This window comes from Hypanus sabinus, chromosome 13 (genome assembly GCF_030144855.1).
Source record: "Hypanus sabinus isolate sHypSab1 chromosome 13, sHypSab1.hap1, whole genome shotgun sequence".
Classification (NCBI taxonomy): domain Eukaryota; kingdom Metazoa; phylum Chordata; class Chondrichthyes; order Myliobatiformes; family Dasyatidae; genus Hypanus; species Hypanus sabinus.
This window is the reverse complement of record NC_082718.1, coordinates 43,919,812-43,934,094: the sequence shown is the minus strand read 5'-3', so window position 1 is coordinate 43,934,094 and position 14,283 is coordinate 43,919,812. Positions and strand designations below refer to the sequence as shown.

Sequence of the window (14,283 nt, the reverse complement as noted above, 5' to 3'; positions counted from 1 at the left end):
CCTATTTGAATACATGGGATGTGTATGGTGCACCAATTAAAGATGTGTAAAGGTGATAAGCAGATACAAAGTGTGTCAGACCCCTTGGCAGTTTGGCACAAAGCCTGGGATGGACTGTGCGCCAAAGCCAGGCTCAGAGTGAAAGGCCAGATGTACCAGAACCTGACCTCTGGCATTTTTTGTACTCGTGTGCTACATGCAAGCACACTCGCCGTCCAGCCATCAGTTTGATCCAGCTCAGTAAAAGCAGTAACTGCATGATGACATCGTACATGGTAGTGCCATAACAACAACCTCTCATTCAATGTCAGCAAGTCCAGGGAGCTGATTATTGACTTCAGGAGCAGGAAACCAGAGGTCCATCAACCTGTCCTCATTAAGTCAGCAACTTAAAGTTCCTCAGTGTTATTATTTTGGAAGACTTGTCCTAGGCCCAACTCATAAATGCAGTTACAAAGAAAGCACAACCATACCTCTACTTGCTTAGGAGTGTGTGAAGATTCGACATGATATCTAAAACCTTGACAAATTTCTATAGATGTGTGGTGGAGATTATAATGACTGATCATAGTCTGGTATGGAAACACCAATGCCCTTGAATGGAAAATCCTACAAAAAGTAGTGGATAGGGTCCAGTCCATCACGGGTAAAGCCATCCCCACCACTGAGCACATCTACACGGTGCTGTTGCAGGAAAGCAGCAGACATCCTCAGGGACCCCCACCACCCACCCAGGACATGCTCTGTTCTCGCTGCTGCCATCAGGAAGAAGATAAAGGAGTCTCAGGACTCACACCAACAGGTTCAGGAACAGTTAGTATCCTCAACCATCAAGCTCTTGAACCAAAGGGGTAACTTCACTCGATTTCACTTGCCTCATCATTAAAATGTTCCTACAACCTACAGACTCACTTTCTAGGACTCTTCATCTTATGGCCTTGATACTTATTGCCCAATTATTTATTATTATTTCTTTCTTTTTGTATTTGCACAGTTAGTTGTCCTTTGCACACTGGTTGAACGCCCAAGCTGTTGCGGTTTTTCATTGATTCTATTATGGCTATTATTCTTTTATGGTTTTATTGAGTGTGCCCACAAGAAAATGAATTTCAGGTTTGTATATGGTAACATGTATGAACTTTGATAATAAATTTACTTTGAAAATGTCATGTAAGAATTTTTTCTTAATGTTATCTTCCCAACATAAATAAATTTAAATAAAAACTATGTTCTTCTATAAATTAGGGTTTGAAATGTGCAGTTCTACAAATTTTCCTACTCCCATCAGGGAGGAGGCTATATAGCACCCACATCGGGACCACCAGACTCAAAGAAAGTACTTTCCCTAAGCAGTAAGACTGATCAGCACCTCCACCCACTAACTCCACCACCACTTCATTATTTCCCATTGGTCACCTTATGGTGACACTGGTCTGGTGTCACTTTATGGATATATAATTAATCTGTGTATAAGCTAACTTACATATTTATATGTTTTTGTGTATGTGTTTTTTTAATTATTAATGTGTTTGTTACCTTCTGTGTTTATTTTCTGTGCTGGACTGGATCCAGAGTAACAATTCTTTCATTCTCCTTATATTTATGTACAGAAAATGACATTAAACAATCTTGGAGACTTGAATCTTTCTGAAAACTAAAACATACTCTTGGGTGTAAATATGCATCAAGAATTTTCATTCATTATTTCTGCACTGGTTTGCCAAGACCTTGGCGTAGCTTCAAAACACATGCAGATATGTGTTGCACTAGCCATGAGAAAATATGTGACCCATGAAGGTGTCTTCTCTTCATTTTTTTGCTAGAGCGTAGTTTGGGGTTAGGACATATCGAGAACATTGACTTCAGCAACCAGCCTTCAGATCTGAATATGGATTGTAGATTAAATTTAAAATGCAGCCCAGAACAGTAAAATGCAGACCAGGAAACTGACACTTAACTGATATTATCTGCATATGTATGAATGCAATTGACACCCTATTGCATGAATAGGACTCAGACAATAGTGCATAGAGTAAATTGTAGATATAGGAGACATTTGATTGACACAGGCATGAATTTGATTGACATCCCATTGCATGATTACAACAGTAATTAACATTTATTTTGGATGTGCTGCTGGGTAGATCAAGGCATTTGAAAACTACATGTAACTCAAAAGAAGCATTATGAGGGCACTGTAACTATAGAACTTTTCCTTTACCTTTGTTTTTTTGTCATATAAAAATGTGTAGTAATGTTGGATTGGGAAATCTCTGTCCCTCCCCACCCCTCTCTCCCTCTCTGTCAATCTCTCTCTCAAGTGACTCCAAAAGATTGTCAGCTTGTGACTGTGTGTACTGAATAAAAAGACTATTTCATATCCACCAGCTGTGTCTCTCCAGCGACTTTGTTCACATTATAACACCAGGCCACCATATTCTCTTTCAAAATTCTCCTCCAGTTCCCTCCTCTATGATCACGCATTTAATTTCAAATCCACTATTTACCAGTCTCCTATCCCTGATCCTATGCTCTCATTTTGTTGTAATCATTCAAAGATATCTTTGTGTGTGAGATTTACCATGGAGATGCAAGTGGTCCACTGGATCCGATTGGCCACTTGGAGAACATCAATGCTTAGCCATATGCATTTCTTTTTAATGTATGCAAAGAATAAAGATAATTTTAGAATTCAAACTTTGCTTCTAAGTACTAAACCTGTTTCATAATTTTTAAGGAAATATTGTGATAATGAATCTACTTTGGCAATGTATCCCTTTTTCTTTAGCAAACAGTGAATCCAGATTTCCAGGTACAGATTGTTTCCAGGGAAGCTACTCCTGATCGACCTGCTACTTGGACAGGCCTGGGATTTGCCCGTGTACCAAATGGAATGGGATTGCAATTCACTATTGACAATATTCCATATCCAATGGATTTCACAGCTGCCATTCACTATGAGACAGAGGTAATCAGAGTACAGCACACTTCATATTCTCAGATGTATCCACATAATTGTCTACTGATCAAACTACAATGACCTAAGGCTTGAATCTGTGTCCCTGAGCCTCTGTCCTGCATTTGGGAAACCAGTTTCAAATTTCCACCTCTCATCTCTCTTTCCTTCTGCCCCTTCTCAAGAATAACAAGTATACTCAAGTATACTAGACATTATGCTCTTCCTGCCTATCACTCGATTTTCATCCATTCACGAAACGCTTATCAGCTCATTTCTGTTTCCTTCACTGAGAGTCACTTCCAATGTGAAAACCCTGTAACTCTATCTTTGCTCCTGTTGTAATCCACAGGCTTTTAAAAATTTATGTATTACCAGATTATTCTTTCCTTTTTATAGTATTTAACATAATGCAGTGGATTTTGGTTAATTGGCCCATTGTTTAATCAGGGTAGCCTCTTATTTTTGAGACTGTTGACGAACAGTTTCTAACTAGAGTCAGTTGTATGCACTTGTGTGGCCTTTAGACACCATGCTCAAAGCAAGCAGTTTTTAAATTGCATTAGTTGGGTGTGTTTCTGTTCAAACAGCACTGATTTTTGTCACTGATAGTTGGCGAGTAATAAGCAATAACACAATTCTGCTCACCATGGTTTCAAGCATACAGGCTTGGAAATACCAGAAATGGCCAGGAGATAAAATGGAAGAATTTCACTATTTCAATAAGTTAGGATTATGAAGAATTATCTTGAATGTTACATTGAGATGAAAACTTGGAGGATGAAATTGTCAATAGCATTGTACGAAGGCAGTCCACTATCTATAGTAGGGTTCTGTACTGATTTTGTTCATTTACAGTCAATCAAAGAACACGACAGCATACACTAGATGAATTCCTCTGTCGACAACCATTAAGAACTACTACACAGTTCAGTTTTATAATACTGTGGTGGTGCTGGTAGAGTTCTAATTTGTTCAGTATTTTATTTAAATACATAATTTGCTGCTCAGTTAAATGGTAGTTTATCTTTTTTATACCTTTTTAACAACTTCCATGAAATTTCAGCTAATTGACATAGCCACTTGTACGGGCCAAAATGCACTGGTCCTGATACGTCCCCATTAACTGTAATCCACTGTATATCTATGTAATGCCCTGGCTAAGATTTCTATTACTATGTTGTAGGCATTTCATTTTAGCAGTTTTCTGTAAAAGCAGTGTGTCCTGCTGGTAGAATCAGCTAAAGATAAGAAGACCAATTAAGATGGTGGGATATGGAGGAAGTTCTATGGAGAGTAGGGCAGAGAGAGGTTTGTGAAGGGCAGTAGTCTAGTTTGGGGTCTTTTGGCAGGAGCTGCTGAGTGGGACAGAAGGGGAAATGCAGCAGAATGTTGTGGAAAGGAGAGTCTCCGTTGCAAGAAGTACTTTGTGCAGATGAATGGCTCCAAGGAGAAGGGCCATTTTCTTCAAGATGGTCTTCGAGGGAAGTTCAGAATGTGGTGGGTGTTTTCACGCAGACTGTGGGTTCGGTGCTGTGAGTATACCCAGCTCTGGAAGAGACGAGTTCCATGCACGTTTAGAGCGCTTTAACAGTAATGGGCCCTTTTGTTTTTTTATCTTTTCTTTCTTTTAATAACCATTTGATAGAACTGAAATTGGTAAATGCATGCCTTTATAATTTCATGTGGTGTATGATTTGTTATTTCTTACCTACTGGTAATTGTGTACGGGCAAGATTTACACAGTATTTGCTCAAATCGATGTTTCTTTAACCAGAATGTCATGACATTCCTGTTTGATTGAATATCAAATCATACCGAATCTAGATGTATATTGTTTATGAAAGGTGGCCTTTTCATTGCTGAGTCATGTGGTTGTTAATTGGAGTTAGCTAACGAGCCAAGTTTCTATATGAGCCTGGTGAGAGGGTTACATTTATAAAACTGTTTGCAAAATAATTGAGTGCATGCTTCTTTTCCACGAATACAGTCAACAGAGGATTGGAGAGCCTACATTCGCATTCAGCCAAGAGATCAGCAACAATGGAGCCAGTGCAGAAATAACTTGCCCTCACAGGATGGTTATACACTCACCATGCCAGGCACAGCCAGGTTAGAACATGCTTCAGGTTAACCTGTTGGGTTTTGTTTTGGAAGTTATGTTGTTTTTTTTTAATTCCAACGTACTAACAAAACTGACAATCCCTTATCCAACACTCGCCAGTCTGATTACGTACAAAAAGTAATGCTGGCAGCTAAAATGCAAGCAGCGACTTTATCATAGATAATAGATTTCTATCTTTAAAAACCTTTGGAGGTTGCACCATGTAAACTTGTTTCCTCACTTCCTGTGGTGAAATAAGTCTGATTTTATTATGTAAGCAAGCTGGCTAGTGATGGATGTTTACACGGCTGAGAGTGATCTGGGGGTTTCACAGGGTGATGTGTATTTTGCATATGAGGAAGTCTAAACTCTCCTGGTGGATCTGTCACCACCTCTAGCACTGAGGAGAAAGTGATAAACTGACACTTTGAAATCTCTTCCAGCCCTGATTCTGATCACATCTGGTAGCAAAGCAGTTTCCACAATCAGCACAGCAGTAAAAATTATAGTCAGCAGGACCCAACTTGCAAATACACCAAAGCACTTCACTGAATTTAGGCATGTATTGTCGTCTCCAGCAGAATAAGTGAGGTGACAGCTTGGGGTGATGTTGCGAGGGTAAGTAAGGGCAATGCAGTGGCAATGCCAGCAGAGTTACTGCCCCAGTGTAACAAAGGTCCAGGTTCAACCTTGACCCAGGTGGTATCTGTGTGCAACTTGCATACTGGTTTCCTGCAGGTGCTCGAATTTCCTCCAACATCCCAAAGATGAGCAGGTTGGTAGGCCAATTTGGCCACTGTATGTTGTCATCTAGTGTATAGGTGAGTAGTAGAACCTGGGGTAGCTAGGAGAAGGGCAGAGTTGATGAGAATGTGGGAGAATGAAATAAGGTCTACCAAACACATCTTTACCTCCACCCCACTCTCCACTTTCTACAGGGATCACTGCCTCCGTGGTTCCCTTGGCAATTAGTCCCTCCCCACCACTCGCCCTCCTGGCACTTACCTCTGTGAGCGGTCAAAGTGCTACACCTACCCATTCACCTCCATTCAGGGCCCCAAACAGTCCTTCCAGGCGAAACAACACTTCACCTCCGGATATTTTGCATTCAGTGCTCCCTTTGCGGTCTCCTCTAAATTGGTGAGACCTATCATAAATTGACGGGTCACTTTGTGGAGCACCATTGCTACCTCTGCCAAAAGTGGCATTTCCCAGTGGCCAACAATTTTAATTCCTGTTCCCATTCCCACTGTGCCATGTTGGTCCACGGCCTCCTTTAGTGCCACAGTGAGGCCACTCTCAGTGTGAAGGAGAAACACATCATATTCCATCTGGATAGCCTCCAACCTGATGGCATGAACATCAATTTCTCCTTCCAGTAAAACTTTTCCTCCCCCTTCTCTCCTCTTCTGTTCCCCACTGTGGCCTCTTATCTCTTCTACTCATTTCAAGACCCTGCTGCCCCCCTCACTGGACTCCCTGCAGTTCGCACACCATCCCAACCGTTCAACAGACAACGACATTGCCATCACCCTCCACCTGGCCCTAACCCACCTGGACAAAAAAGACACGTATGTTTGAATGCTGTTCATAGACTTCAGTTCAGCATTCAACACAATCATTCCTCAGAAACTGATTGGAAAGCTGAGCCTACTGGGCCTGAACATCTCCCTCTGCAACTGGATGCTAGACTTTCTAACTGGGAGACCTCAGTCAGTCCAGATCAGAAGCAACATCTCCAACATCGTCACACCGAGCACGGGGGGCTCCCCAGGGCTGTGTGCTCAGTCCACTGCTGTTCACTCTGCTGACCCATGACTGTGCTGCAACACACATCTCGAACCATATCACCAAGTTTGCCAATGACATGACTATGGTAGGTCTCATCAGCAAGAACGACGAGTCAGCTTACAGAGAGGAGGTGCAGTGGCTAACAAACTGATGCAGAGCCAATAACTTGACTCTGAATGTGAACAAAACGAAAGAGATGGTTGTTGACTTCAGGAGGGCACGGAGCAACCACTCTCTGCAGAACATCGACAGCTCCTCAATAGAGATTGTTAAGAGCACCAAATTTCTTGGTGTTCACCTGGCGGAGAATCTCACCTGGCCCCTCAACACCAGCTCCATAGCAAAGAAAGCCCAGCAGCGTCTCTACTTTCTGCGAAGGCTGAGGAAAGACCATCTCCCACCCCACATCCTCATCACATTCTACAGGGGTTGGATTGAGAGCACCCTGAGCAGCTGCATCACTGCCTGGTTTGGAAATCGCACCATCTCGGATCACAAGACCCTGCAGCGGATAGTGAGGTCAGCTGAGAAGATCATCAAGGTCTCTCTTCCTGACATTATAGACAGTTACACTACATGCTGCATATGCAAAGCAAACAGCATTATGAAGGACCCCATGCACCCCTCATACAAACTCTTCTCCCTCCTGCCATCTGGGAAAAAGGCACCAAAGCATTCAGGCTCTCATGACCAGACTGTGTAACAGTTTCTTCCCCCAAGCTATCAGACTCCTCAATACCCAGAGTCTGGACCAACATCAACTTACTGCCCTCTACTGTGCCTATTGTCTTGTTTATTATTTATTGTAATGCCTGAACTGTTTTGTGCACTTTATGCAGTCCTGGGTAGGTCTGTAGTCTAGTGTAGTTTTTTCTGTGTTGTTTTTATGTAGTTCAGTGTAGTTTTTGTATTGTTTCATGTAGCACCATGGTCCTGAAAAACTTTCTCTCACTTTTACTGTGTACTGTACCAGCAGTTATGGTCAAAATGACAATGAAATGACTTGACTTTGGCTTTGACTTGACTATCACCTCCCCCTGGTGCCGCTCCTTCTTCCCTTTCTCCTATGGTCCACTCTCCTGTCCCATCACCGTCCAACTAGCCTCCTTCCCCTCCCCCTCCCCTCACCTTTCTGGTCTTACATCTTTCCCCTTCATTTCCAGTTCTAAAAAAGGTTCTTGGCTCAAGATCTCAACAGTTCATTCATGGGCAAAAGTTCTAGTGTCAATAATAGGAATACTGTTAATGGATGCTGCATGATCAGCACAAAATTGGTGGACATGTTTCTGTGCTGTATGCCTCTGACTCTATGATGCAATGGTTGGATTACTTTATCTACTGCACACCTGCTTTCCATGCTCCTAATCTGTTCATTTATATTATCAGTTGTGGTGTTTTGCTTTGGATGGAATTGATCAAGTTGGCATCAATCTTGCTGGTCTTAAGGTGAAGAAAGCACTCAATTGTCTGACTATGTGGAAAAGCATAGGGTTGGGGGTAAAGTTTGTACTTTGATCGGTATGAATCGTCTCTTCAAAGATAAAAGATTAAAGATTTAGCTTTATTTGTCACATGTACATCAGACCATACAGTGAAATGCGCGGTGGCATCAAATCAAATCTGCATGGTTTGTGCTGGCCAAGCGTTGCCATGCTTTCAGTACCAACATAGCAACTCACTAAAGCTAATTGTACATCTTTGGAATGTGAGAGGAAATCTGAGCACCTGGAGGAAACCCACGCAGCAATGGAGAGAACATACAAACTCCTTACAGACAGTGACAAGAAACGATTCCCAGTCTGACAATGTAATAAAACCGCTACACTACTCTGCCGCTCTCTTTTCAGTGAAATGTGCTGATTCTATTTTATTTCCATGCATATCAATAACTAAACAGGTACAATAGTATAAAGGTGAAGTCATTGGACTATTGATCCAGAGGTGTGTAGTTTTCTAATTTGACATGCAGATTAGGAATGAAAACTCATTATCAATAATGGTAACCATAAAGCCATCATGTTGTGAAAGAAATCTCATTTAGGGAGGAAACTGCTATCTTTTCAGTGTGTTTAAAAACTGAATCTAAACTCACCAATGTGATTGGCTTGCAGCTGCTGTCTATGGTGGTCAAATGAGCCACTCAGACTGGATGGTAACGAGTTGTAGACAAAATGTAAAGATTAACATTGACATCTTGTGAATGAGTAACTAAAACTGTCCCTACACAAGCTTCCACATGTTGCTCTACTTCCAGAGTTCTACATCTTGTAGAATTAACCACTAACTTCCACATCTATTCTGACCAAACAGGAAAAATTACCTTTGATACTCTGCAGTCATTCAGTTCAGTTCTGTACTCATCTGCCATCAGTAATGTTCCCCTCACTTTCCTATCCTTTATTAGCTCATCTATATTGACTCCTCAATAGCCGGAGTCTGGACTGACACCAACCTACTGCCCTCTATTGTGCCTATTGTCTTGTTTATTATTTATTGTAATGCCTGCACTGTTTTGTGCACTTTATGCAGTCCTAGGTAGGTCTGTAGTCTGGTGGAGTTTTTTCTGTGTTGTTTTTATGTAGTTCAGTGTAGTTGTTGTACTGTTTCATGTAGCACCATGGTCCTGAAAAACAGTGTTTCATTTTTACTGTGTACTATACCAGCAGTCATGGTCAAAATGACAATAAAAAGTGACTTGACTTGACTATTAAACATGAAACATGAGCATGATTTTCCCTTGAGCATATTAAGCATGTTAAATAAGGGCAGTAAACAGCACCAGCACACTACTGCATTGTTTTAAACATCAGGACTTTCGAGAAAGAAACTGATCATCTGACTGCCGATCTGACGGACAGCAGATTTCAGTGACCTGCTCCAGACTCTGCCAGAAACGTATGAGCAGACTCTTGCTCTCTGCTTTGTACAAGGACATCATCCCTGTTGGCCGTGGCTGCAACAGCCTTGCTTTAGCAGATTCCCATGTGGATTTATTAACCTTACGTAGATATCAAATATCTATATTTGAGATACTTTTTTTAAATAGCTCTGAGGTGACAACTGGAGTTTGATGACAGAATAGAAATTCATTCAGTGTAAGGGATAAAGCCAGGTAAGGACCACTTATTTAAGATGAGTGGCTAATCTCTGAAATAAGAAGCACTTTTGGAAAGGACACTGTAAGAAACATGTTGTTTTGTATTCCTCCGTAAACAGAATAGCAATTCTTCAAACCCCCATCTGTCTGGAGCCACAAGTACAGTATATTGTGGACACTTACTTCAATCACTTCTCTTCTCGGACCAGCAATCACATCTTGATCGATTCTGTAAGTTTCAGAGTGATATCTTTTTGTTTTGTTGGTTTACAATGTGTTCAAGAAGGGGCAGCTTCACAGTACCAGCTGTTTCCAATTTCTGACTGTGTTGAGAAAGATATAGATTGCAGATATGATTACTCCGTGTCAAAGTTAACACATGCCACATTTCCCACTTGGATCCAATGACAACACAGATTGTTAATGATTCCTCCCCTTACTCCAACCACTTCCTTAGGGGCGTCCTCCTTTGCCCCACCCTCCTCTCAGTTCCCTACCCCTTCATTCACCTCTTTCCATCTTTGTATCTTCCCTCCTCCTTACCCTTACATTCCTTGATTTCTTTGCTTGCCCCCCCCCCCACTCTTCAACTGCCAGTTGGTTGCTCTCCCCAAGAGCGGACCCTTCCTCAGACCACTACTATGTACCCGTTTAGATTGCCCTGCCACTACCCACTGCTCTTTTGTCCCAGCAGTTTCAACACATACAACAAACCGCCTGGGCCAGAGATCCCAGATCTCTCCTGAATCCCAGTAAATAGGGATGTCTAATAGTACCAAAACAACAATGAAGAATCTGGTTTCAGACATCCCACCCTGCAAAAACTCATTTCAGGGAGGTAGCACCACCACCCCCGCCCCCGGCAATCCCATATCCCCACCCTCTACCTCCCACTTGACCTCCAAGGATGCATGTATACAGGACATTTGATTATGAAAGAATATATGAATATATATTCCTTGTTGAGTATTTTGTTAGCAGTCTCAATGCTAATAGCTAAGCGCTAATGCAAATAGCTTTTCTATTTCTTTTGCAAACTTTCCTTATACGGTGATGTGGCTTGCTTGGCAGATTTGAGAATTTTACTGGAAGTCTCAACCTCATAGCAGTCTGTGTCAATGAATTCATTAATTTTGCAAGACATCAGATTCACAAGTGTTTCGTGAGACAGCTGACTTCTGAATTCTGTCTTAATGTGACAAACCATGCTGAATGCCCTTTCTACATCACAATTAGAATTTCAGTAGAGTTCTAATTATACTCTAATCAATAGAGTAGCTCCTTAGCAGCTAGCCAGCTAGTTTAAATAACATTAGCTATGCTAATGAATGAATGACGCCTGTTAAATTCATCTCAACATGTCTCTAACAGTCATTTAACCCACCATGGGCAATAGAAAAGTCACTGTTGCAAACAGTGCAGCAAGCAACACTGTCATTATTTTTTACCCCTATTAGGCAGGAGTACACTTTATTGTAGTCTGGGGTGAAGTACATTTTGTATTTTCTTTTTTTGGAACACTCTGCCATGGCACTGCAGGACACTAAACTGAACTGATGGACAATGAAAGCGAGAGAGAGGTCGACTGTAAAGCCCGCCCACAGAGAAAACTGATAGGTCTACTTAGCACAAAGAGAAACGAATCAGGATGTTCTCTGTCACTCTCCCGCTACGTCTGTCAAAAAATCGATTTCCAGGATATTATATAATTTGCGGTCATCAGGGAGCCGCTATCAATATGCAGGAGACTCCCGGAACTTCTGGGAGAGGTGGGATATCTGTAGTTGCAACAATATTCCTGAGAGTTGACCAATCTTAGTGACCTGCTCCAGCTGGTCGATCAATCCCTGGGTGCGATTTCCCAGCCAACAGGGGCAGGTTCCCTCTAATAGGACCACAACCTTGTTGTGGTTTCGAGGCTTGCATGCCTCCATGATCCAGAGAGCTATGTGGCTGGAGTCAGGGCTTTATCTTTTGACTCTTGGTAGCGTCACACATGCCAGTCAGGTCAAAGATTAGAAGCCAGTCTAACAGTGGTCCATCTGTCCTCCAGGATCAGAGGTTCACTCAGGACTAACAACCCTGACTGGTCAAACAAAATTTTTACCAAAACAACAGTGAAGAATCCTTCTCTATCTGACTGCGATAGTATTCCTGAGTCTCCACCCAGAACTTGCATGGCTGACAGTAGTGAAAACCAAGAGGAGGCTACTGACGTGATGAAGGAAGGCCTGAACACTGCCAGAAATAGAGGATCTTCACTGTTGCCCTAAATGTCTGTGGCATAATGGGCAGTAAGTGAGAAGCAGGTTCATCCCGAAGGAGAGACAGCCATTCACATAGCTGCCATTGTTACTCAGCTCATACAGTGATCCTAAGCTCTGTCTCCTGCATTTCTCTTCAACTCCCAACTTATGGTTACTGGCCCTGCGTTTGAAATCAGTGCCAAGTACCATTGGCTAGCTAAGTCCCTATTACAAAACTCCACACTCTGGTTCACGTTTTCCTTCCCAGATATCCACGATAAATCATTTAACAGTACTAATTTATGAAACTCTTTTTATATCTTCCATCCTTAGTTGGGTTTGATTCCAAGGATTAATTCCCTAGAGAATTTTTGCACTGAGTCAGACTTGAATGAGTACAGAAGATACGAATGTGTTGAGATTGCCTCTCAGTTGGGAACCCAGACCCTGCCAGAAGTGTGTGAGAAACTGATAGCCAGCATGTCTGCTCGAATCCACAATGGAGCTGTTGGTGAGTACAAGGAAGAAAATTAGCTTGTAAAATATCTGTATACTGCAACAAACAAAGACCTCAAGTTGTTTCATGAAATGCATTGAGCTGGCAAATCCACTAAACCTGGTTGTACCATGTCAATACTGACACATTCACCCTTAGAAATGGTTAGGTTCAGAGTTTATCCTGATGCTGAATAAAACTAATATCAATCAGGCCTCTTGCTGAGGCTCTTACATTGCCATTGGCAATGAACATCCTGTGCCAAGAGGCAAAAAATTGTTCCTTTTAATAAAGATGATTTACAATAAGATATCTGAATAAATCAAATACAATTTGTAATAATGGGAAGCTGTAAGTACTAAAGTGATTACAATTTCTGAAAAAGTTTTTTGCTTTTTAGAGCCAGTAGCACAGAAAGAAACATTTTGGCCCACCATTACCTAATCCCATTCACCAGCATTTGATGTGTAGCCTTCCGTGCCTTGTTAGGTGTTCTGAGAGTACCTGCCTCTGCCACCCATTCAGGTGTTGTGTTCTAGATTCCAACACACTCCAGGTGAAAAAAAATCTTCATGTGCCCTTTTGAGATATTTTCATAACACAGCATCAAGCATACATCACATCTTCCAAATGCATGGCAGCAAGTCTCAAATCAGTGGAAATGAGAATTATCAAGAGGTCACATTTCAATTAATATTCCCCAGCTGACTTTCCCCACATGGACATTCATATTTCTCCAGGATCTTGAAATTTTCAGCTCACAGTCTTATGAATTCCTGTTGAATACTTTGTGTTTTATCTTCAATAATCTTGGCATACCTGGGTGTCTTCCTCACAGTCCAGTAACAGGTCAGGGGTTTGTACTCTTTTATCCTATATTTTGGTACTCACTGATCCAGTGCTGTTTGGTTAGAACCTGCAGTCTGTCTATACATCACTGGAAAACCCTCTGCAACACGTCACTGTCATCCCTTCATCATTTTGAACTTCTTTGTCCAACTCTTCCCATTTCAAATCCTCAACAACTTTTCCAGCAAAGCAATTTACATAGCTGAATGCAGGGAAGTCAAAAGTATGACGTTCCCCAGTCTATTATGACATGAGAAATCAAAGTTGAGATTGCACAGAACCAATGGATTGACAGCTAAATGCAAAGATCAGAAATTTGAGAGTGTCAGGGAGCAGAAGTGAGTGTGGTAGCCTTTACTAAGGAGAAGGTGCTTAGGAAGATAAAAACTCTGAATGTATATGAAGTGGGTGTTCCACCAGGGTCTGCGTTGGGTCTGCTTCTTTTTACATTATATGTCAATGATTTGGATGGCTTTGTTGCAAAGTTTGCAGAAAATACAAAGATAGGTAGAGGGGCAGGTAGCTTTGAGGAAGCAGAAAGGCTACAGAAGGACTGATTAGGAGAATGGGCAAAGAAGTGGCAGAAGGATTGTAGGGTAGTGTACGGTTATGCTCTTTGGTAGAAGAAATAAAACTATACTATTTTCTAAATGGAGAGAAAATTTAAAACTCTGAGGTGCAAAAGGACTTGGGAGTCCTTGTGCAAAGGTTAATATGAGGCTATCAGGCAGGAACTTGGAAGCA

At 41.7% G+C, this 14,283-nt stretch overlaps 1 protein-coding gene and 1 long non-coding RNA gene across 2 annotated transcripts in view; one reads left to right on the top strand and one right to left on the bottom strand.

The window, feature by feature from the left end:
* LOC132403815 (uncharacterized) overlaps nt 1–14,283 on the bottom strand; it is a 152,809-nt gene that overhangs the window by 30,498 nt on the left and 108,028 nt on the right. The window contains exon 3 of the long non-coding RNA XR_009515349.1: nt 10,132–10,271. This is a non-coding gene — a long non-coding RNA (uncharacterized LOC132403815). The remainder of the gene's footprint in view (nt 1–10,131; nt 10,272–14,283) is intronic.
* Nucleotides 1–14,283, top strand: part of LOC132403813 (laminin subunit beta-4-like) — a 147,256-nt gene that overhangs the window by 70,995 nt on the left and 61,978 nt on the right. The window contains exons 15-18 of the mRNA XM_059987531.1: nt 2,789–2,968; nt 4,947–5,068; nt 10,068–10,179; nt 12,528–12,705. Of these exons, the coding sequence (XP_059843514.1) occupies nt 2,789–2,968; nt 4,947–5,068; nt 10,068–10,179; nt 12,528–12,705 (592 nt within the window). The remainder of the gene's footprint in view (nt 1–2,788; nt 2,969–4,946; nt 5,069–10,067; nt 10,180–12,527; nt 12,706–14,283) is intronic.